Source organism: Artemia sp. Qi Xiang Cuo, chromosome 14 (assembly GCF_049724085.1).
Source record: "Artemia sp. Qi Xiang Cuo chromosome 14, ASM4972408v1, whole genome shotgun sequence".
Lineage (NCBI taxonomy): Eukaryota > Metazoa > Arthropoda > Branchiopoda > Anostraca > Artemiidae > Artemia > Artemia sp. Qi Xiang Cuo.
In genome coordinates this window covers 16399745-16425153 of record NC_142807.1, presented here as the reverse complement: position 1 = coordinate 16425153, position 25409 = coordinate 16399745, and the positions used below count along the sequence as shown (strand labels likewise).

At 34.1% G+C, this 25409-nt stretch overlaps 3 protein-coding genes across 3 annotated transcripts; 2 read left to right on the top strand and 1 right to left on the bottom strand.

The window, feature by feature from the left end:
• Positions 1-384: 384 nt before the first annotated feature.
• LOC148944207 (uncharacterized) lies at positions 385-4136 on the top strand. Its single transcript, XM_089099865.1, has 4 exons — positions 385-431; positions 1745-1856; positions 2512-2711; positions 3572-4136. The coding sequence occupies exons 1-4, from the start codon at positions 385-387 to the stop codon at positions 4134-4136; spliced, it is 924 nt and encodes a 307-aa protein (XP_088955991.1).
• A 2257-nt stretch (positions 4137-6393) lies between these two features.
• LOC148944206 (transcription factor Adf-1-like) lies at positions 6394-16732 on the bottom strand. The gene is made up of 4 exons (XM_089100243.1): positions 16703-16732; positions 9820-9989; positions 7815-7976; positions 6394-6666 (listed from the first exon to the last, which is right to left on the bottom strand). Exons 2-4 carry the CDS (start codon positions 9977-9979, stop codon positions 6485-6487), a joined length of 504 nt encoding a protein of 167 aa, XP_088956369.1. The 5' UTR covers positions 9980-9989; positions 16703-16732; the 3' UTR covers positions 6394-6484.
• Positions 16733-17591: 859 nt separating this feature from the next.
• On the top strand, positions 17592-19960 carry LOC148944205 (uncharacterized). Its single transcript, XM_089099864.1, has 2 exons — positions 17592-18219; positions 19794-19960. Exons 1-2 carry the CDS (start codon positions 17646-17648, stop codon positions 19946-19948), a joined length of 729 nt encoding a protein of 242 aa, XP_088955990.1. The 5' UTR covers positions 17592-17645; the 3' UTR covers positions 19949-19960.
• The last annotated feature ends 5449 nt before the right edge of the window (positions 19961-25409 follow it).

Here is a 25409-nt window from a genome sequence, read left to right as displayed (position 1 = left end):
GCAGTAGCCTACATGAATTAGTATATGTATTGTTTTTTATTTTGTCATTAAATCAAGTCAAGGCTTTTTTTTTCTTATATTTGAGTCCAGAGAATGGTGCTGAAATTAGTATTGCCATGGGCTCTGCCAATCTTAAGAATTGCTCAGATTAGGACTAAATAGACTTTAACCAAGTTTCAGCCTAGCCTGTGCGAACTAAAGAACTTGGCTAATCTTATTTAATTTGGTATTAGCTAGTGATATGCACAAAATTTGGATCGGATGTAACTTTACTGTAGACCTTAGCTCCTCCAGGGACAGGTATGGCACATAGGGCACCAATGAAGCCTTGCCAGACATCCTGGAACAGAGTAGCCCCCATGATGTCCTCCCACTGTGGTTGCAATGACAGCTCAGCGCTCTGCAGGTCTTGGCTGTACTGTTGTTGGAGGGTATTTTTTGGTCACCCTTGTTTTTGTCCACAGTTTCTAGTGTTAACTTAAAGCTGAAATTTTGGAAGGATAACTACCTCTCAAGAAGTTATGATATTGGTAGGATCCAGTTGAGAATTTGGGAGAAACTTTCCAGGAACAGTTGAATACTAAACGTGGGTTTAAAATTTGACAATGTGGAAGATGGTTGGAATCATTTTGGAAAAACAATTTGTGAAGTTGCTGATGGTGTGTCAGGGAACAAAGTTAGAAGTGCAGTTAGGAATATTAGTGAGAAAGCTTTATGTTTAATAGAGAGGAAGAGGGGCTTGTACAAGAATTATCTGAGTGATAGATCATATGAATGCAAAAGGAATGCAAAGAAAGTGGAAAAAGCATTAAAATATGAACTAAGGAGGTGTGAAGTGGAGGCCATGGATAAAATTGCCAAGGATCTGGAAGATGCAGCTAGGCAGCATAATAGTAAAATATTGCACTGAAATGTCAATAAATTGAGAGGGAGGAGTCAGTCTGGACCTGTCCCAGTTAAAGACAGTAATGGGGCCACAATTAGTAATAAGGAAACAGTTTGAGAATGTGCTAAACCAAGATAGAGTTGCAGGAAAAAATATAGAGGAAAATTAAAAAGTTTGTGATACCTTAGATGTGATGGAAGATTTGTTTAGTGAGGAGAAATTAGCAACAGTACTAAAAGGACTAAAAAATAATAAGGCTCCAGGTGCTGATAGTGTGGTAAATGAGTTTCTTAAATATGGTAGCTCTGAGTTTAGAAATAAGCTACTGAACATCATGAATATGATTTTTGAAAAAGGGGAAGTACCTAATGATTTTAGGAAAACCACTGTTTAAGAAAGGTGATAAGAGTGAGTGTGGTAATTATCAAGGCATTAGCTTAGTTTCTGTTGGTAGTAAATTACTTAGTATTATGGTACATGCTGTAGAGATGCTGTATACAAAGTTTTAAGAGAAGAACAGTGCAGTTTTAGAAAAGGTAGAGGATGTGTAAACCAAATTTTCACTCTTAGGTTAATAATTGAGAAGTGCCTGAGTTGTCAAACAGCTTTGGTCCTCAGTTTTATAGATTATGAGTAAGTGTTCAATTCTGTTGATAGAAAAGCTTTAGCAAAGGTCTTATCCCTGTACGGTATACCAGACAAATACATTACAGTGATTAGTGCTATGTCCAAGAATAACACTGCTGCAGTTAAGGTGGGAAATGAGGTTAGCAGCTGTTTTTTTTATAAATCAAGAGTTAAGCAGGGTTGTGTTCTATCTTTCTGTATATGGATCATTTGGATGCACTTTGTCTTAAGGTGCACAGGAAAGGCAATTAGAGACCACAGAAGAACTCTCCTAGACTTAGATTTTGCTGATGTTTTAAGAATCCTACATGAAAGTGTCAGCAAAATGAATGAATTTTTACAGGTATTGCAACTTTAGGGTGCTAGAATAGGTATTTCAAACACTAGGCTGTACAAAAAATGTGGTTCAATCCCACTTTCTAGGGCTTTAATAACAGAAAGGTTGAGATGGATAGGGCACATTGTTTAGATGAAGGATGCCAGATTGGCAAAGATTGTTCTTTTTGGCCAACTGTCTAGGGTTAAACAGAAAGCAGGTTGTCCTCGTCTGGGAGGACTATCATAAAGAAAGATTTTAAGGAAATGGGAACTTCTTGGGAGGTTATAAAAAGGGTGGCTTTGAATAGATTGGGTTGGAGGAGGAGCATGCATATTTGTGTTGGCCTTAGGCGACTTATTGCTGTGTTGAGTTTTTAGTAGTAGTAGTATGTTGGAAAATTTTGTTTAGACTCGTAACTCATTATAACAGTTTTCTTTGTTGTAAGATTACAAAGGCTCTCTGAAAGAAATTTACTTTGAGGTTCTGGTAAAACTTCCAACAATTTTGGCTAGAGTTTAAGCTAGTTCTAATAAGCTGGTCTCCATAAAATAATAAAAGTTATATATAACCAAAGAAATTCCTATGTGTTTTGGAATATGTCCTGTTTTGAAATTTTGTAAAATGCATTTTGTGTGTAGGTATGTAGTTATAATGTGAGTTATTATTTGTTACTTTATAGTTGACAGACATCCATGGGTTCTATGGAGCCCTCACCAAAGAAATGGAACAGATGGACTCTGAGCTGTTCTTTCAAACGTATAGAATGGACACAGAGCAAATGGACTCAATTGTATCTTTGATTAAAGAAGATGTACAAAAACAAGATACAGTGATGAGACCACCTATATTAGCCAAAGCCCGTCTAGCTGTTACTCTTAGGTGAATATACTTAGTTTGTCTTTTTTTTTACCTGTAGTTTGGTATAAGCTCAGCATAAAATTGATTTGTCTTTAATAAATAAGAAGGGTCAAGAGTAGCCTACCTTCAAATCTTTCTCAATTACCATTCCTTTAGTTGATCAGTTGATGAGCTGTTCTTTTTGCCATTGTTGTTTTGAAAGATTGGCACAAAGTTTGATATAACCTTGACCTTCTTTTTGCCGTGTTTGTTTTGAGAGATTGGTGCTAAATTTGAAATAACCAGGCATAAAAGATTAAAATGTTGACCTATTATTAATGTAAGTGCATTTAACCAGACCATGCACGTGTTGTGGTGCAAGCTGCAACATGTGCAACAATTTTTTTTACTGTAGAACCAAAAATCGCTGTGTTGCATGCAGAATTGGGTAATTTTAGAGCTTTTGGAACTGACTGTTGTGGCAACTCTGTACCCAACACTACTCCATGGTATCTAAAATAAGTTTAATGAAAAGAACCAAGAGATACTACCAATAGAACTTCATCCCCCCCACCAACCCAAACCGGCCCCCACCCCAGACAAAATGCTGCCTATGCCCATGGTACAGCATATTGTGAGGTTTTTTTTAAGATAATTGTGTGGCAATATTGCCTTCCATTTTACACTAGAGGTTAAGGAGCCCATAAAACAGGTTTCCCTTTATATTGAACATGGATTAAAAATTTGCGTTAAGTTTAATGATTCTTAAAATACTGAACAAACAAAAGTTATACTGTGTATATACTTAAGTAGATGACTGACTAGATTGATTAAACCAAAACAACTACATGAAAGAAGATCTTGTCTTATGAACGAATGATCTATTTACTCTTCATTTCTAGATATCCAGCAACGAGAAATTTAATGGCTTCATTGTCATTGTGCTATAGGATGGGACGATCCATTATTTCCAGCATTATAACAGAAATATGCCAAGCAATTTGGAAGAATTTGCAGCCGCTATACATGAAGACACCCGAAAAAGATGATTTTTATGCCATAGCAAGAGATTTTAATGAAATTTGGAACTTCCCTCATTGTATTGGGGCAATTGATGGGAAGTACTGTCAAATCCAGTGCCCAGCCAACTCTGAATCTGACTTCTATACTTTTCGCGAGTTTTATAGTATTGTTTTGATGGTTTTTGCAGATGCCCGTTACAAGTTTATTTATATAGATGTAGGTGCAAAGGGCAAAGAAAACGATAGTACTACTTTTGGTACTGCTTTGCGGAACGCCACCCTTCAAGTTCCAGACCCTTCATATCTGTCAAACTCGGAGAACCATTTTCCTTTCGTTTTTGTTGAAGATGAGGCTTTTCCTCTCCAAAAAAATCTTATGCGACCATACCCAAGGTATTCGACCCTAACCACACAGCAAAGAACTTTAAATTATCGTTTGTCATGAGCTAGAAGGGTAGTGGAAAACGCGTTTGGAATTATATCGGCAAAATTTAGAATACTGAGAAATAGTGTTAGTTGTAAGCTAGAAACAATGGACCATATTGTCAAAGCTACTTGTGTGGTTCATAATTTTCTGATAACCACAAATTCATTAAGATACTTTCAGGCAGTACTTGTTGACCGAGAAGTTGATGGAAGTATTATTCCAAGAACTTGGCGTAACAGCTCTTCTTTAAGGCAAGCAGGAAATTTATCTGGAAATGCTGCTAGTACAAACGCCATCCAAGTGCGTAATATGTTCATGGAATATTTTTCTGGTCCAGGAGCAGTTCCCTGGCAAAATCTTTCTGTAGAAAAAGGTCTTTTTTAGTGATGAAACAAAAACGTTTGAATGAAATAAAATCCTTCTCTTTTAAGGATTTTTATTTTGACCAATTTTAACAATCTTAGGAATAATTGATTTAATTTCAAATCAGCTTTACAAAAATTAAATCTTGCAAGAAAAATTAACATTTCCAAGGTTTTTTGGTTGTATATTTAAATATCAATTTTTTAATTCCTTCAACATACTTAAAAGCTTCATCAAAAATTAAGACTTCAGTTTTAATTTAAATATAGGCACTTGATTAGAATTTATTAGAAGATATTTCAAATGTTTCTTAATTGGATCTTTAAATGTCCAATTTCCTTCAGAATACTTAAAAGCTTCATCTAAATTAAGATTGGAGTTTTATTTTAAATATATACTCAATCAGAATAAAATTGTACTAAGAGAATAACTGGCTCCTAGTTTAGCGTACCAGCTTGTAAACTTTAGTTTTAATCATATGCTAAAGTTAATAATGGCATTTATTTTAATTGTTTTCTTATTTGATAAAAATATTCTTTTCGATACACCAAGTATTTCAGAAAATATTTTGTATATTTCCTCAGGTTTTCAGCTGCTTTTTGAAGACACTGTATTTTTTTTTGTTTTTAATAATTTTATTAACTATTACAAATCTTTAAAATTTCAAATTTTAAAAACATCATTATTGTATTTAATTTCGATTTTTGACATTATGAAATACATATCACCAAGCTTTTGTCTTTTTTAACAAAGATATGGTAGGCATTGATGACCTTATTCATGTATCTTCTTACTAAAAGAAGATACATGTGTTATATTATCTTGTAGATGAAGCTGCAGTTTTGGTAAAAAATTGCATTATATTTTAGATATTGTGATATTCTTATTATAATAAGATATTTAAGATAATTAGATATTCTTATTCTAAGAGTTCCTACAATGTTTATTACCTCTGTGAAAAGCTAAATTACTGTGCTTTACCTTAAAGTTTTACCTAAATTACTGTTCTTTACCTTAAAGTTTGAAAACTTATGAAGCACCAAAGACATCAAAACAAGAACATTTTTTGTCAATCAACTCAATTTCAGGTCTATTCATGCCTTATCCAGGATGTTATTTGATGTATAATTCAATATGTTTGTATTCAATGTCAGTTTAATATATATGATGATCTATTTTCTATTCTGTATAATCCCAACAGCCCAGGAAGGAAATTAACAGCACCTTGAATTCTAAAGGAATAAAATTGGAGACCAGAGATCAGATAAAAATGTTTAATAATAAAAATTAAGACGAAATTATACACCAGAGATCGAATAAAAGGTTTAATAATGAAAATTAAGATGCGTTGAAATCAAAAGAAGAAAATTCTGTTTCAACTAGTTCTAAAATTGAATTCGGATTTGATTTAAAACAGGCAATTTATCTAAATTTTGGGCTAAGGTACAGCAAAATCCATAATTTGTAGAACTGTCCAAATTAATCTTCCTCCTTGCTCTATTCTCCAAAAATGCTTTTATGGTATCCTCTACTGGTGTCTCTATTGACTCAACTGGACGCCCTCTTTTCTTAGTTGTTTTTGAACCACATGGGGTTTTAGGAGCTGCTGAAGGTGAATTTGAGGGTTCAAAAATATTAAATGTTGGAGTATTCCGGTACTGTGGCTGGTGTTTGGGAGGGCTGGAAAATTTGAAAGACTTAACAGAAGCATGTTTATTTTGCATAATGGATGTTGAACACAAGGGATTTGGAGAAGACTCAGGCTGTAAAAAAGTATGTGGTGCAGCAGGGTATTGCGTGGTTGGTGAAGAATTTCCTATGTAGATTGTGCGGGAATGAGGCATTTTTGGCTGATAAATAGAAGGATTGGGCTTTGATGCAGTTGGGACACTAGGAAAGGTGGAAGGAGAGGATTCAAAATCTGGTGGAAGTATACGAATTTTTTTTATAAAGGGAGTTAGCAATGGAGTCACCTTCAAATAGCTTTGAACATTTTGAAGCAGCTAGATTATTCTGAAAAATGTAGGTACTTGATGCTGTTGAAACAGTAGGAGAGGAGGCGGTAGAAGAGGATCCAAAATAAGATTCTTCCAAATTAAAATCAGGGGTAGTTGGAGTAAAATCACCATCAGATAGCTGGATGGTGATGGTTTCTTCTTCTTAGTTTTCCAAATTTCCTGACGTCCTACAAAATAAAACTTATGAATAATATACAATTGAATGGAGGACCATTTAACTTGTTTGTACAGTATGTGTTTAAGGAACACTAAATCACCATAGAAATTTTCCTTTTTATTAGGAGAATGTATTACTACTGACATGCAAAAATAAATTTTGATGGTACACTCATAATCAGCTGATAGCTATGACTCAAAAATTTCTTGCTAAGTAGTCCAGGAGTGAATTTTTAGGAGTTGCTTTGTTTCTTTTACCAAGAAAGTACACAAGAAAAAGCTTGGAGGTGACCAAGCAATCTGCCATAGGCAATGAACACACAACACAGAAAATTACAGACTAATAGCTTTATAGCTGTTTCAAATCACCAATACTACATATTGCTATTTTCTTATAAACCATCAAAACTAGATTAAAATCCTTTGGGAACCAGACTTTGGTTGAAAAGTATAATGTCTGACTTGTTAGTGTTAACATTTTACCTTTTTATATTCTTGAGTTAAAATAGCAAAAATTCTGTCTAATGCTGGTACTATTTGGCTGGGGTTGAACAAATACATATACTAAATATGAAATACATTTATCAGAAGCAATGCTTAGTAATTTTGTATTTCAGATTCAATTCTTATGAAAGATGTGGTCATAGAATTTAGAGGGGGCACATGAAATCGGAAATAAAAAATTAGTGTGCTGTTTTAAGAGTTCAACATGATTTGAGAGCAACCAGTCCACCTCCTACACATTTTTTTATATCAAAGATGTCTCAAAATTTTGATATAACCTTTTTGTTCTAATAGTCCAAAGGTCAAATGACTATTCCTCTGAGGTTGCAATCCCTCCCCTCCGAAAAAAGGGTTAAAAGATGCTTAAGCATCAAGTTTTTTGAAAAAGTATATTTGCAATATATAAAGAACAACTAAGGATATTAAGTTGAAACTTTCAGGACATGTTGAAGAGGTAGTGTAAAATCACCAGAGGGCAACTGCATTCCCTTCCATCATTTCTTAGCTGCTATCTCTTGGACATTTAGCTCTTATTTGGACCATAAATTTTATATAGCAAAGAACAAAAAAACAAGAACAAAGATGTTACAGTAAATTATGAACAAGACTAAAATATGCTGTAGAAAATACCAAACTTACTGTAAAACTTACTTACGAGGATTATGATATTTCCTTAGAAACTGCATTGCCCTGAAATGAGGCCATTTCTGAAAATCAAGATTGTCACCACCATCTCCACTTCTTTTGGAATTCTTTGCATTTATTTTTGTTATAAACTGATTCCGCAGATAGGTCCATGTGGATTTACACCATTCCACTAGAAAATTGACAAGAAAGGTAGTATAATAAAGGAATAGTAGTTGACAAATAAAAGAAAGTATTACAGTTTTATTGTATAAAATCATGCGACAATTGTAGCATATTTCCAGTTTGCTGCAAAAATAACATTCTACATTTCACAATTATTGAGAAGAATTGGAATTTAAACCTTGTCCATGAGTTAAAAAAAATTTACTTAATGCGGATGATTTACTGACCCCAACAATGGGTCTTGACTACAAGTTGTGTATTATAGACAAGATATCTCACTTTAAGACCTCTTGTCTTAGAGACAAAATATTTTGACAAAAGTATTTTAAAATCACAAGGTCAATTTATTTCCTTGCAGGATTTGCAAGATCTGAATCTGGTGTACTTCAGACTTTTCCAAAGCTTATTCAGAATATCAAGCAAGCAGCATTTAAAGCAAAAGGCTATGTAATATATTTCACAAGTTGAGAAACTTTACGAGATCTTTGTATCCAAAAAGAACCAACACAAGATCACCAAAAACCCTGAAAATGCTACCCTTGACTTATTAACATAGAATGGTAGATGGCTATTCTTAATGTGTAGGTCCAAACTTAATATAATTTGCTTGATGCTAGCACTGCCTAATAAATTACATCTTAAATACATGGGATTTAAGTCTTCTAAATGATATAAAGGTATGACAGCTCATCAGTGGTATCTTTTCATTTTCAAGGTACCCATTCTAGGGTATGTTTATTTTATCTTTAATAAGTGTCCAATAATACCAATTTTACTTTTTCCAACATTTCCTATTATAAAAGCAATTGCAGCCGAGTACCCTCAGTGTTAATTAATAGAATTAATTGAGCTTATAGGAATGCCTTGATCAATGAGATTAAATATATTCAATATCAAATTAAAGATCATATCAAGGGAACAGGTTATTTTTCAAAAACTAAGTTTTTAAAGTAGTTCTGTATTGTAATTGGTTAAAAAGCACATCTTTTATTTTTAATACATTTAAATATATTAAATGTTTAGGAAGAAGGAAACTTCCTTCTTTCAGAATTTTTTTATAGATTTTTACACACACCACTTTTATGTATTTGATTATTAGATTTTCAGGAATTGAAAATCTGAGCCAACTTTTCAACATTTCATATACCTGTGTTGCGAAAAAATTGTTTATGCAAACTATATATATGACAGAAATCATAAATACAAAGGAAACATAACCATTACTTTCAAAAAGTTAAGAAGACTCAGTATTAGTAGAGAACAGTTGGACACAAATTACTGTTGGTGCAAAGTCTTTAAACTAATTTGTTGCAATTTTAACTTTGCTTTTTAAATAAAGAATGATGCTAAAATCAAGAAAATTGCCTTGTCATTCATGATATTTGGTTTTCTTTATCAATAGATGTGACTGTGATGTGGCACAGGCATTAAACTCATCGACAACCTTTACTTTTTTATCCCCCCAAAAAACGAATAAAAATTAAGGAAAAAAATAAGCTGTTTTTTTATATATAATCAGGAGTTTAGAGTTTTTATTCTTTCCTTATTTATGTAGACGATTTTGATGGACTTTGTTCTAAGGAGCACATCAATGCAATGGGAGAATACAGAATCAAACAGAAGAGTAAAACTCCTAGACTTAGATTCTTTTGAAGACTTAAACATTGTAGGAGAAATTTTTTTAGCAAAATGAATAAATTTTCAGAGGCTCTGGAAGTTCACATGAGTTTAAACTCAAGTTTTATTCTCTTTAAACAACTAATTTCAAACATGGCAAGAAATCCTTAATCAAAAAGTTTGCAATAGCATAAATAAAATAAATAGAATAGGCCTGGTCTACTGAAGCTTACCTTGGTATCCAAGACTGTTGGCTATTTCCAACCATCTGTCATTTTTATATTTTGTATTTTTATATAGTTGATCACTTGTATCATATAAACAAGGATGATTTTGTACTAAGATAATCAAATTCAGATAAACTGACTGCTTCATGTTGGTTATGGTATTCATTCTCCCAAACCTGAAAAGAATCAGCTATTTGACTTGGAAGAAAATATTTTGTAGAAACATAACATAAACAATTTATTTCTAAAATTTGGACATTTTTGTCTATATCAAAAGTTAACAACATGGGCAAAAAATTTTCCAAATTGGTGAATATTTAGGGTATGCTCAATTCAAGTGAAGTTTAGCATACAATTGCTATACTTCTGCTTGGACAATGTTTAATACAATTTTGGATGCACTTAGGAAATTCATTCAGCAAAACACAATTCAATGAGGGCATATTAGATATAATCAATACTAAACTCATCCAATCATTAGTTTGCTAAAACGATCATAATGACTGGTTAAAGTATGACACTGGCATAGCAAATATCAAACATATCTTTCGGTAACTGATAAAAAATTACACACTACAAACCCACTTTCCTTTTTGTGCCATAACTAAAGTCAATTTTATACCACAGTCAAATATAAAATATGGGCTAGGCAATCAATCAATATTAGCCTATACAGCTGTAGAAAGTCTCAATGTTTATTTATTTGAAAGAGAAACCCAGGTCACCTAGAACAGAAAGGTAAGAATATTACACAGCAAAATTTGTTCTTAAAATTAACTTCTGAAGTACTAGGCAAAACATTCATAGATTGTAACATAGGCTGCTGGTTTAGGAAAATGGGTTAAGATGGAGATTCCAGTTTATGTTCAATGAACTGGATTCATTCCTGATAATTGCATTCACCCAGCTCAACTACCTTCAAATGTACAGTAAAATTCTATTTTAGCTACTTTTGGCTATTTTGGAAAGGGGTTAGGTAAAATTCTACTTTAACAACTTTTGGTTATCTTGGAATGGGGTTAGGAAAATGAAACTCTCAGGGATGGGTCTACAGGCCAAAGTATGGCCTGGGAAAGTATTTTGAATTACCTACCTCCACTCCTTCTCCCTCTAGAGGGTCCTGAAATTTGCCTACATGACAGGTCTATACCCATTGAAATTTTGACAAAACAACATTTTACCTTGATTTTCTGTTATCAGTTTCTTTTTCTCTGGCTTTAGCTCTGAAAGTGCAATTTCAGTTGTCTGAGCAAAATTTTAGGTAGATATTTACCAAATCATATTATTGAGTTATGACTAAAGTGAATATACCACCAGAGAAAAAGAAACTGATAACTAAAAATTAAGGTAAAATGTTGTTTTGTCAAAATTTTAATAGGTATAGACCTGTCACGTAGGCAAATTTCTGGACCCTCTAGAGTGAGGAGTGGAGGTAGGTAGCCTACTTGAAAATATATTCCTGGGACATACTTTAGCCTGTAGACCCATCCCTGAAAATTTCATTTTCCTAAATTAACTCCTTTCGAAGATAGCCAAACCGTTTTCAATACTCGTTTCTTCTTCTTCTTCTTCAATTATAGGTTTCGGATGAATCCATTTAACCTTTTTCGTATTGTATGATTATGTCAGGGGTGTCCTGGGAAATCAAATATAGAGATTAGACTATTATTATTCAATAATAGACTTTATACATCGTTGATGAAACCACCTATATTTAGGCAGTTAAAGACAGCTTTGAACAATTCAGCATCATCAGTTGAAGAGTGTCTCCTTTGTGTTAGTTGGTCAATATTAGGGGTTAGCTTGAGGCGCTTGAATATAGCAGATAAAGTTAGCCATTCTTTTTTATGGTTGAGAGTTGCCACAGGGCAACCAAAAAGAACATGGTTGATGGTTTCATCATAGGTTTGACATAGGCGGCAAAGAGGGCTGATTACTGTTGGAATGGTTGTGTTTTGATAGAGATAAGTTTGGCTGTTAAGGCCAGTAGCATTTGATCGTATTCTGTGGTACATCTTTGAGTCTTTCCGGGATGTAAATGGAGAAAGGTTTGGTGGACATTTGTTTGTTAGATAAATTTTTAGGCGCCAATGGTTTACATCTCTTACTGGGATAGGTCTTCCAGAAATTATTTCAAGCTGAAGGGCAGATTTAGCTATTTCATCTGCCTTGTGGTTCCCTTTTATACCCATGTGACTTGGGATGTACTGGAATTTTGTCGATATACCTTGTTTAAGTAGTTGGTTCAATAGTACAAGAGTGGTGGAGGTATCATTATCTGGGTAGTCTGAATGTTCTGGTGATATTGAGGCAAGGGCTGATTTTGAGTCTGAATAAATTATAAGCGGGGTGTTTCTTGGGGGGTTTGGCATCTTTATAATGGTTTCCAATGCAATGTTGATGGCAGCTATTTCAGCTGTCATGATACTCACATCATTTTGGAGCCTTTCAGCAGCTGCTATACCTAAAGATGGGAAGTGGACTCCACAAGCAGTCCTGGAATCTGTTTTTGAGCCATCCACAAAAATTGGGAGGTGGTGGATATATCTCTGAGACTCTAATTCATGAAATAATGATTTTACATAGGCAAGGGAAAGGTCTGTTTTAATAGCTGGCGCAAACAAAAGGTTCACTTCTGGGTAGTGGTTAGCCCAGGAAGGTATCCGGGGGTATATTTGAAATAAAGAAGATGAAGGTGTGGGGTAGGTCATTTGGGTGGTTGCAAAGTCCCGTGCAAGGCCCCTAAAAGCTCCAGGGTTTCTTAGCCAGTCATGTAATCTATGGGAACTGTTACCTTCAATTTTTGTAAAGTAGCGGGCAAGTAGAATGTTTCTACGCATGGTAATAGAGGTGAGACCACTTTCACTGAGGAGGAAGTTGGTTTTGGTGTGATTCCTGAGGCCAAGTATAGCTCGGATCATAGTATTCTGGACAGTCTCCAGACTGCATAGTAGGGTATTTGAGCATGAGCCATATACAATTAGTCCATAATCAATCTGAGATCTAATATAAGTCTTATAGAAATTTATTAGAGTCTTTTCATGTCAACCCCAAGGCGTATTGAGTAGCCTTTGTAAGATACGCATTTTCCTGAGGCATTTTATTCTCACATTTTCAATGTGGAGCCTGAAGGTTAGTTTTTGGTCTAGAGTGAGGCCAAGATATTTGATGTGTTGTTGCTCTTGGATGACAACACCATTTAGGGTTAGTAGGGCAGATTTGGGATTTCTCCTGTTATGAAACTGTACTATAGCTGATTTTGATGGGGAGGTGGGTATGCATGAATTGTTGGAGAAACATTCAAAGGCATAAAGCGACTTTTGTAACTTGGATTGGGCTAGTTCAAAATCATTTGAGGTAGACCATAGGACTATATCATCTGCAAACTGAATATTTGTTTGGGGTAGGTTGAGATCCCATAAATATAGTGAAAACAGGAGACAGCTGAGGACAGCACCTTGGGGAAGGCCTTTGGAGACAGACTTTTTGGAAGTGATGTAGGAATTTACTTGGAGACCAAAAGAGCGTTCAGATAGGTAACTTTTAAAGAAATTCACTACAGGTATTGGAAAACCCATTTTTGATAATTTTTGCAGTAGGAGTGGATGTTGGATATTATCATATGCGTTTTGGAAGTCCAAGAAGGCTGCAACCAGGATTTGGTTGTCTTTCAGACACTCAGATATGGCATTGGTTAGGCGAACAAATGCATCAATGGAAGAATGATATTTCCTAAATGCTGTTTGGGTATGTAGGATGAGGTGGTTAGACTCAGCAAACCAATACAATCGGGAGTGGATTATCTTCTCATATAATTTTCCCAGAACTGGGGTAATCATAATGGGTCTGAAGGAGTTGGGGTCCTCTTTGGGTTTATTTTGTTTTAATATGGAAATGATGAGTGATGTTTTCCAAGCAGATGGGAAGAAGGAATTGCTCCAGGCATTGTTGAAGAGAGATAAGAGTACTTTTTTAAACTCTATTGGAAGGTGCTGGAGCAAAGATGGATGGATCTGGTTGTGGCTGCAAGTTGTTTTGGGTTTGATTGAATTGATTGCTTTATTCAGTTCAATCATTGTAAAATCTTGGAGTAGATACTGGGACCCAGGCAAGTCAAAATGGGGGGTTAGGCTGGTCTGAGGTGGATTATGAGAGGTGTTTTTGAATTTCTTCTCATAAAAATCTGCTAAAAATTTAGCCTTTTCTTCATTGGTTTCCAGCTGCTGACCATTTAGAGTTAGCTGGTAATGGAAGGGGTTCTGTGTGGAGAATTTGCCACACATCTTGTCTAGGAATTTATGAATCTTGGACTCTTGCGTTTTGTGGGACACTGATAAGAAAAAGTTTTTGCAAGCCTCTTCTTTTGCAAGTTTGATTGTTCTCTTAAGTTTTGCCTCTGCTTGTAGCTTTGCAATATATTTTCCAGTGGATGGATTTCTCTTGAAGGATCTGATGGCATTCCTTTTATTGTGCCAAGCCTCTTGGCAAGAGGATGTCCACCATGGCTTAGAGGGTTTATTATTCTTCAGTGTTTTAGGGCGTTGGGACTGGGGTATGGTAAGTTTTGAAGCATCAAGAAGTAGTGATGTGAGGTTTTTGGAGAGTTGGTTTGGGTCAGTGGAGAGTGAAGAGTAGTCATGGTTTGAGAGAATGTGGGAGAAGTTTGGCCAGTCTACTTTTTGCCGCACATAGTGGGAAATGAAATGGTCAATGATGGCTGGGTCACCAATTTTTGTGCATATGGCAAAATGGTCAATTATGAGGTTGTCTATTCTGTTGACAGTAGTTTTATTTATTAAACTTGATGAAACTAAGTGAAGATCAATAGTTGAATAACTCCCACTTCTTTTGCTGAAGTAGGTATTTAGGTGTCTAGGAGTCGCTAGTACTATATTGGTAAAATTGGTGAGGAAGTCCTCTATGTATTTTACAGCATTATTTTTAGGTGAATAACCCCAGATAGAACTATGGGCATTTAAGTCCCCAACAACCACAAGATTTTAATTTGAGAAATTATTAGAAATAAAATTGAAAAAATCATGTCCACTGTTATTGCCATTTGGATTATATAAATTAATAACAGTGACCTCCATGTTTGCCAGCCACAACTTTACACCAATTGCATCAATGTCATGATTGAAATCAGGGAGGCTTATACCACAGAATTTGAGGTGAGATCGTACAAGGATGGCAACTCCACCACCAATTCTATTGGAAGATCTGTCTTTTCTTAGGACATCATAACCAGGAATTTTTAGATTAACTGATGAGTTTAAATGGGTTTCTTGGAGGCATAGTATGTCTATGTTGTGTGAAGAAGTATACTTAAGAAGGTCAGTGATTTTATAGTCATTTAATGATCTCACATTCCATTGCAAAATTGAGGTGGATAGAGGTAACTGAGGGTTAGCCATTGATAGATAGATTTAGTTTATTGAGTATAGTTCTGAAATTTGTGTTGGCTGTGTCCTTAAGATTTTTTGGGAAGTAGGTATTAGCCATCTCTTCTAGAATTGAGGATTTTTGATCTTCTGTGAGGGATGTTCTGGAGAGTGAGTTGAAGTTGAATATGTAAAGGCATAAGTTTGGAAGTAGATTTGGATTTTCTTATGATATTTCCTTTGGCAATTTTGATGAGGTTGGTTTTGTAGGTTTACTTATAGAAGATTCAGGGTCTTGGTCTCTGGCTGGAAGGGGGGGAAAGTCTAAGGTCTTGATTCCAGGGAATGTTTTTTGTGGTTTGGTCCTTGTAGCTTTTTGCTGTAGAGTTTTTTGATTAGATTGTGTGTTTGGTTCAGAGAATTCAGGTGTATCTGCATTGTGTACCATGAGTTTAATTTTTGCAAACTGAAATGGGATGTTTTCTTTTTCAGACAACCTGAGAGCCATTGATCTTGCCTTGTATTTTGGGCCTACAGATCTGTTGTCAGAAGAATGGGGACCTTTGCAATTAATGCATAATAATTTCTTGTTTGCACAGTTTGCTGTGTTTGGAGGATGGATGTTTTGGCATAGGTTGCACCTCTTCAGGTTTGTTTTGCAGTGTTGTTTTGTGTGACCCATTATCAGACATATTTCACACTGTATTGGCTTAGCCTTGTACTCTTTGTAGGGTTTTATCTGGCCAAATAGGGATATAGGTTCACTGAAGTTCTCTAGGGTGGAGTCCAGGGTGAAAAGTTAGGATTTAGATGTGTATATGCCATCATTGTTGGGTTTTCCAAGTCTGGTGACTTTTGATACTGATATTTTTTGGCCTTTGCAGTTCATAAGGCCATCCTTTAAGTCAGTTTCAGGAATACCGTTAGGTATATTGTATATGACAATTTTTGTTTGGGCAGGGGGAGGGCGAATTCAGTGCTTTGACTGGACCTTAATTCCTACAAGGATTCTAAGCGAAAAAAGGAATATTTGGTAAATTTAAAATCTTGAATATAAAGGTATTGAGATTTCCACCAATAGGGGTATGGTGAGGTTTAAGTATATTTTACTAAGATTTACTATCCCGTCTCAGTGTGTTGTCGTTTTTTATTTGGAAAAAGTTATAAGGAGAGGGAGGCAGAATGTTGATGAAGTTCTTTTCTTCCAACAAAGATGGTGGTGTTGTAGAAACTGTCTTTAAGGGGGAGAAACTGGTGTACCGTTTTCTCTTGGATCTGTTAGGAGTGACTGTTTTGAAGCCATCATCATGGAGATTTGAGTCCTCAGAGTGGACAGTGACCATGGTTTCATTGGAGTCTGAGTCCTCAGAAAGGTCACTTGGTAATGGGGAGATGGTGCCTAGCATTTGGTTATTAGTATCTCCCTTCTCAGGGGGTAATTTCATTGGGATCATGGTTGAGATAAATTCCCCACTTTATATAAATAAAAATAATCAAGAAAACTTCACTTGATAGTCCTGTTTTCACAAAATTTTCGAATTCTCTAACACAATTATTTTTAATATTCTTCTTCTTTTGCATTATCTCTGATTTTAATCTGTTTCTTCTTAACAATGCACATGTGTTAAAAAAAACTTTAAGGTTTTGGATTTTTGCTTGTAAGGATTTTGCTTACAACTTGAAAAAATTTCAAGCATAAAACCTATTGCCCTTTAAAGAAAAACCTTTAAGTATTTTGTCATAAAAACAAAATCCTTAAAGGATTTTTCCAAAATCCTATGTGTCTGAACATAGCATTACTCTATAGGCGCTTTTTTGCGTGCACCAGTCGGTTTAACCAATGACAGAATTGGTTCTACCAGTTTGAATATTTGTCGCAAAAATAGACTTGCTTGAAACCGGAAAAAATTGTTTGTGATCAAACGAAACATTCTCGCCAAAATACCGGTTGTTCTTAAACAAAAAAGAGACAGCATTGATTAGTTTTAAAACTTTGAAACCTGAACTTGTAGCTTAAACTACAAATCAACATAAATCAACATGGAGTTTGAGGTCAGACTAAATTTAGATATGGTCTAACCTACTTTCATTTATTGAAATAGATAGGAAGTGACTACTAATTAGAGGTTTAGTGACCTAGTTTTGTAACAAACCAGTTTTGGCTGAAGTTGCATGATAGATCATTCCTTTATTTCATTAGTTTCAGAGCTAAGATAGAATAAACAGTACTGTAATTTTCTTTGGATTTGGAATCCCTGATCTCTGTTTAAATTATTTGGGTAAGACTTTGTAGCCCTGTGTTGTAGCCCTAGGCTTTTTAAATTGTAAAAGAAAATGTACCTATGACAAAATTCTATAAGATATACTTCACTATGCTTTGAACTTCACAATGTCTTGAACGAAATTGTTCCAGAGCATTACAGAGCCTCAACAGCCCCTGAACCAAAAGGAATGCAACCAGTTGCAGCGTCAAGCATGGAGAGCGGTGAAATTTGGTGTGGCAGAAAAAAAAAACAGTACAAAGAAACAGATGAAAAGCCAGTGAGAATTCTGCTTAACTTAGTAACAGAAAATTGGGAAAAATTAAATGACAGCAAAACCGTAAAAAAGGATGTGTGGGGAAGCATTGCGAGAGACATGGAAAATGAAGGGTGGAATCTAGGGGATACGCCTACCCTAAAAGTTGACCAGAAATGGAGGAACCTTTGGTCCGCATATAAATCATATGTTAAAAACTTGGAAGCTACCACAGGGGCTGGGATAGAAGTGCTGGAGGATGCACCCCCTTTTATTGAAGAGATAAGGGAAATAGTTGGGCAGGCCCATTCTGTCCATCCAACATTTGTGGCAGATGCTTGTGGGTCTGACCCCAAAGAATTTTCATCAAGTAGTTTTACCAAAAAACGGAAAAAAGACACTACATTAGACGTTTCACATTGTGAAGCCGAGAGTCCTGGGGAAGCAAGTACGTCTAGACAAGAAGGTTTAGAGAATGAATTAATTTGTTTGTTATATACCTTTTTCTGTCTTTTTTTTGTATTTCAGAATCCTTGGGAACTGGCAAATTTCCTTGAAAACTCATACAAATAAAAAACGTGGTTTAGTATTACTCACAACGATAATCTAATAGACTATTATGTCTATTTTGAAATTATGATTATTTCTGTTAGTACTACATAGATTTTCAAGTTATGATCAAAATTTCAGGTTTTACTTTATATGCTTAACTTTGCCAACCAAGTTTTACTTATGAGATGCTTAAAAAATCTTGGTTTATTACGTATATGAAATTATTACGTACATGAGAGGGGTTCGCCCCCACGTCAATATCTTGCTCTTTACGCTAAAGTTAGATTTTTTAAAGAATGACCCCTGACTCATAACGTCTATTTAATTATAATAAATTTTAAATTAAGAAAAATAATTTTTTTTAAAAAGCGAGTTTTTGCCGAGGGGGCGACGGGGTCTCCTCTACATCCTAATTTAATTTAATTTTTGACCTTTTTTAGGTAATGATGGGAAATCCGGTGCATGGAAAAATTATCTTCCCCAATGAAAAATTTCTCCCTCGAAAGATCTTCCCAAGTAACCCCCGCCCCCCCCCCCCCCCACACACACACACACACGAAGAAAAAAACCTTGAAAACGTCTGTATACTTCCCAATAACCAACACTATATGTAAACAATGGGCAAAGTTCATAGCATTCAGCCCTAGGGAGTTGTGGGACTGAGTCATCCTTAAGGACATGGTTACTAGATTTTTCGACAATGCTGAAAAAATGGCCGTCTCAAAATTTTGATCTGGCGACTTGGAGAAAAAATGAGAGTGGGAGGGGGCCTAGTTGCCCTGCAATTTTTTCGTCACTTAAAAAGGGCACTAGAAATTTTTATTTCCGTTCAAATGAGCACTCTCGCAATATTTTTGGACCACTGGGTCGACACAATCACCCCTGGAGAAAAAACAAATAAACACGCATCCGTGATCTCTGGCAAAAAATACAAAATTTAACATTTTTGCAGATAGGAGCTTGAAACCTCTACAGAAGAGTTTTCTGATACGCCGATTCTGATGGTGTGATTTTCATTATGATTCTATGACCTTTAGAGGGGCATCCCCCCTTTTTTCGAATATAAGGCAAATCCCAGGCTCGTAACTTCTGATGGGTAAGACTAAAGTTGATGAAACTTGTATATTTGAAATCAACATAAAAATCCGACTATTATGATGTATCTATTGGTATCAAAATTCCGTTCTTTAAAGTTTTGGCTACTATCGTGCTGGGTCGCTCCTCACAGTTTGGTACCACAAAAACTGTTGATAATTTTATAGGTTTCAAAGTTAAAAGTTTTCACATCTAAGCTTTGACTTTTTCTTTGTCTATACAAGGGTATAAAATATACTAAACGCGAGTATAAATCAAAACACATGCACGGGTAGGTTATCAATTTGTAGAAAAATGTATGTAGAACTCTTATGAAAGATAAATTTAAAACAATTAGAAGCCTTACGGTAAAGAAAAAGAAGCAATTTTGGCTGAGGTGGAGATTTTTTTGTTGCTTTTAAGGTTTATACTCTAGAATGTTTCTTTTGTTCTTAGGTCTTACGACATACCAGTCTCAACAACAAGTTAAGCCATCTAGAGCTACAAACAGTCAAAAAAAATTTCAGCTGCTTGAAGAAAACAAGGAGCAAATGCGAGCTTTTAAAGAATATAAGAAGAGCAGAGACGAAAGAAGAGAAAGAGATTCATAAAGAAGACATCAAGAAAACTTGGAAATGAAAAGAAATTTCTTAGATGCATACAAAGAGAAATAAAAGAAAACATACATTTGGTTTGACTTTATTAATCTAAGTATTTTTATTTTAATAAACTCATTTTTATCTTTACAAGCCTTATCTTCCTAAATTGAACCACTTAATGTTTTTTTTTTTCTCAAATATGGTCAAAATCTCAGGACTAAGTAAAAATGCTTAACATTATCACAGTTTTACTTATAAGCTGACCACAAAATCATAATTAAATGTTTGATTCAATTTCCATTCTAAAAAAAACAGAGTAAATTTTACCAGAAAGTTTTTTTCAATACGAGGTCAAAGTGGCAAACATATGAAAAGTGTTAAAATTATAGTTGTATATGTTCATATAAAATAAAAATATATGGTATATTTAATAAGAAAGATTATCAGTCACTAAAACAAGTTCCTATACTTTCATTATCGAAAAGAAATTTATCAAACTGTCAATAAAGCACAAGCTGATTTAACTGAAACTTAAAAAAGATAAGTTACAAATTAGTTACATGTAACTACAAATGAGGTTTTCCTTTTCAAAGCCATTTTTTTTTTTGTGAGATTCTAAAAGGGTTGTGTAGAGTCCTATTCATGCTGGTGTGAATTGTAAGCGTAGAGTCACTATCACAAATAAAATCACTGTTTCTTTTTTATAGATTAATTAGATTGTGAGTAAAAAAAAGACACTGTAACAATCTTCACTGCCTTTAACACAAGAGCATAAATATTTGAGCAACATCTCAACCTGTTAACAGTGTCCCCAAAAGCATGTTCAACTACAATTCTCGTTTGAGAAAGTTGTAAATTATAATTTTTTTGTTCTGTTGATATTCTGTTCAGTCTTCTTAAAAGGCGCTAGTAGCCAAGGTTGAACAGGAAAATCATTGTCACTTAGAATGTGATAATCTCCCGAGGAAGACAGTCGACTTTGACGATCTAATGTGGACTGTCTATACCAATCAAACTTTTGAAAAACATAGATATCGTGGTTGCTTATGAAAACCATTGCAAGAAAATAATTTTGATCAAAAGCCTATTTCCCATTGATTTATTAGCTCTCCATTTTTTTCATTAAGTATGAAAAGGAAACGGTGCTTTAAAATCTCAGTTTATCCATTAAAGACTACGTAGTGTAAAACTATAAGTATTGAAAGCTATATCATGACAAATAGTAAAATATCAATTCCTTAGGAATCAGCACATCCCAATCATTAGTAATTCCCACTAAGTTGGATTCTAATTTATTACTAATGGCTCAGGAGCGTCTACTATGGAGCCTCGCCTTAGTACCTAAACGTGTGTATTTACACAAACTGAAAAGATTGATTGGGGATACAAATCATATTAAAGACTAATAACAATAATTTAAGTCTTTCAGTTTTTAATACGGTATATTTTATCACTTGGAACTACTGCTTGAAGTTATAGTTTCGAGCTTATAGTTTGAAACGCTGTGCACACGTCTTATTTTGCTTCTATCATATGAAATTGATACATTTGATCACTTTCAATTGGCCCTTCCTATGTAATGACTAACAAGAAGAAAAAAAATAAATCACTGAATATATTTTTATTAAAAGGTCATATAAAACCAACAGAAAAAAAACAACACATGACAGGCTCTGTCCCTTGAATCAAGCTAAAGTATCCTAATACTTTCTAAATGCTTAAAAACATCAATTACTCAACAAAGATTTAATTTTTTTTAAACATAAGCAAAAAGAACAGTCCGCTGAATTTGCTAGGATTTAATTTATTGAAAACGGTGAAAAATAGTGGCAGCACGTGTATGGGACGACTGGTTTCTATTTTGGTACAATTCCCTTGTGTGTCTCTGGAGGCACATGAGGATCTAAGATAGGTCTTTTAAATGCTAGAAATGAGAGCTGAAATAATAGAATAAGCTTGCATCAAATACAATACGTTCAAAAATATCAGCAGTTAATCACAAATTTTACTCTTTTTTCTAAAAATTCCACGAAGCAAATAATTTGGGGAGTACACAAAGAATTTAATGAATGCATTAATCCAGACACAAAATACTTGCATTTCTAATTGCAATTGTCAATTTAGTTTACGATTTAACACTTCCAGGGCAATGGTACAGGGTGGCATGGAATTTTCTAACCCCCTTTTGAGTAAGAGAAAAGTCATTTCCATCTGTAAAAAGTGTATCTTTTTTTGATGAAAAAAAATTAATTTCCATCGGATCTGTACCAAGGTTAAAGGGATACCTAGTTTCTTTTTTTTTTATTTGTCTTTTACTGTTTATAATCTAGTAGATTTAGTTTTATCTTAGGTCCAAAGGCATAGCTGTCCCCACAACGAAGAAAAAAGAAGAGAAAGACATTTGGAAAGCAAACACCAAGGAAACTTGGAAATAAAAATAAAATTCTTAGAAGCATATAAAGAGAAATGAAAGACCAAAAAATACATTTGGTTTCACTTTATTAATCTATATATTTTCATTTCGCTTTAATAAACTAATCTTTATCTTTACAGGCTTTACCCTTGAAGATTGTACATAAATTTTATTTTCTTCTCAAATATGGTCAAAATATCATGATTTAGCGTTTAAACCTAACACTATGACTGTTTAACTTATGAGTTGGCTACAAAATTATGGTTAAATTTTTATTTTAATTTCCATTCAAAAGACAAAATATTGTGTTTTTTTTTAATACTGTGGTCTAAGATCAGCAATGTGTAAAAAAAATAGTTGAATATGTATATAGAAATGAAAAATGTGGGATACTGAATAAGAGACTATTGCTGCTCAAAACCAGTGTCTATCCTTTCAATATCTAATGCAAATTTATTACACTGTAAATAAAGCACAAACTGATTTAACTATAACTAAAAAAAAGATAAATTGAAAAATAATTCACATGTAGCTATAATTGAGAGGAAATTAGGTTTCTCTTTTCAAAACCATTCTGTGATGAACTTCTGGAGGAGTGGTGTAGAGTACTATTCACCCTGGTGTGAATTTCAAGTGTAGGATCTCTATCACAAATAAAATCCCCATTTTCTATTGACATATTGTGAATTAAACAAGACGCTGTAACAATCTTCACTGCCTTTGTTACAGAAGCATAAATATTTGAGCAACGTCGGAATCGGTTCACAATGTCCCAAAAAGCATGTTCAACTACAATTCTCGTTTGAGAAAGTTTTTTATTATACTTTTTTTTTGGTTCTGTTGAGATTATGTTCATTTTTTTTAAAAGGCACTAGTAACCAAGGTTGAATAGGAAAAGCATTGTCACCTAGAATGTGATAATCTCCCGAGGGAGAAAATCTAGTTTGAGGATCTAATATGGTCTGCCTATACCAATTAGATCTTTGAAATACATAACTATCACGGTTGCTTCCAGGAAAACCCGCACAAATATAAGAAAAACGTCTATCTGGAAGCACTACTGCTAATAATATTATGGAATGAAATTGCTTGTAATTTAAGTAGTCCTTTTGACACTTAACTGGAGCATTAATTAGTATATGGCATCCATCAATACATCCAATCACTCCAGGGAAGCCAGCTCGTTCTTTAAATTTAGATGCAATATTTGAGAGAGAATCAACTTCTGGCCACTTTATTACTTGTTTGTAGTTTTCAAATATACTGTCACAAATTGAATCAACTGCTGTCCAGACAGCAAATTGAGACGGACCAAACTTTTCAGCAATAATACGGATTGCTCCCTGATTTGCCAAATAAGTCAGGGTAATGAGAAGGGACTCATTCAGATTAAGAGGCTCTTGTCCCCCATGGTACACTTTATCATCTGCAGAACTGAAAAGAATAAAATCTTTAGAAAAAAAAAGTCCAAGAACAAAATTTCCAATGCTGTTTTTTTCCGAGGGGATTAGTATATATGTTATCTATTTTGTTATATACAACAAATATTTTCTTGTAGGGTCTTATGTGAATCATAGTTTATTTGGAAAGCTATTTTTGTAGCTTCAATATTTCAGCTAAATGGATAGATTGAAACTTTTCTTCTTAACAATTGCTTTAGTAGACATATAATTGTAAACTAAACCCTATTTGAATGTTGCTGAAGTTTGTTAAATAAATTTAAATCAATGAAATTTTGCTATTTCCCCCTTATGCAGTCGTGTCTTATAATTTAGTGTTTTAAAATTTTAACAAAAATGAATATAGTTCAACCAGCTAAAATTGGAGCATCCAAGCCATAGGCAACATGTGAACTGTTTATTCATATACAGTTTTATACTTACTTCACAGAAATTTCTAACTTTGTTTTCAAATTCATTTCATGAAAAAAAAATATGATGTAAACAAATTTAGTTTAGACTTAAGAGGTTCAAAAGGCTAGTTTTGAATGACAAATGTAAAGCATCTAATCAGAAACTTAGCAAAAACAAGGAGCAGTATGTCTTAATAAGTAGTCAACCAAAAAATTAATTGAATGGACCAGTATTGGCCTTATATATTCCAGACAATCTTGACAGACCATTGAGGAGACCTTCATCTAATTTAATATCTTTAAAGGTTTGGAAGTAATGACATTCAACACCATGGAAAGGTTATATATTGCACTAAACTTGGGTACCTCTTTCTTAAAAAAATTCAGCTGGTGAATCCCCTATAAAGAGTTTAATCCAGACTAAAATAACGTTTTCATGAGAAGGAAACTAAATTAATTAATGGTGTATTTAATTAACAGTTGACCTAAGGTTTTAATTTTCAACAAAAACAGAAAACTTTGGGAGAGTCACAAATCTTTATTTTTAACTCTTTTCTCTGGTGAATTTGAAAGAAATAACTACAACCGAAATAAATGAATAACAAAATAGCTACTAATTCTCAGTAAATTATAATTACCAACAAAAGGGCATAAGAATTTGAAATGTTGATCTGGTTACACGAAAGTGGCGCCAGAAGTCCCTGTCTGAATAAGTATTCACTGTTTGCATGTACCCAATGTGTACAGGACGGCATTCAGGTTCAATACATCTGAAAACATTTTCAAGTTCCCAAGAAAACTGTAGAAACTTCAGGTCTTCTTCCTCTGAAGAATCACTGTCAACAGATGAAGAGCTATCAAAGATAGTAGGAAAAATCTGCAATGACATGTTAGAATCTCCCATTGTTGGACTGAAATAAATTTTCAAAAATTATTTTACAATTATAATATGAATTTTTCTGTCAGAATACATGCATACTTTTTAAGACCCTACATTGAAATCAATGTAGTTTTATATTGCTATATTCTAAAGACTATAATATTTGCCAAAAATATTGCTATAATCTCTGGTAAAAACATGTATATTTTGAAGCATATCTTATTTACTTAACATCAACCAAAACAATAAGAAAAGGAAGTGAAACCAATTCCCAAAAATGTAGGGGAGGGTGACAAAAGGGTGGCAAAAACAACAAGTTAACCATGAT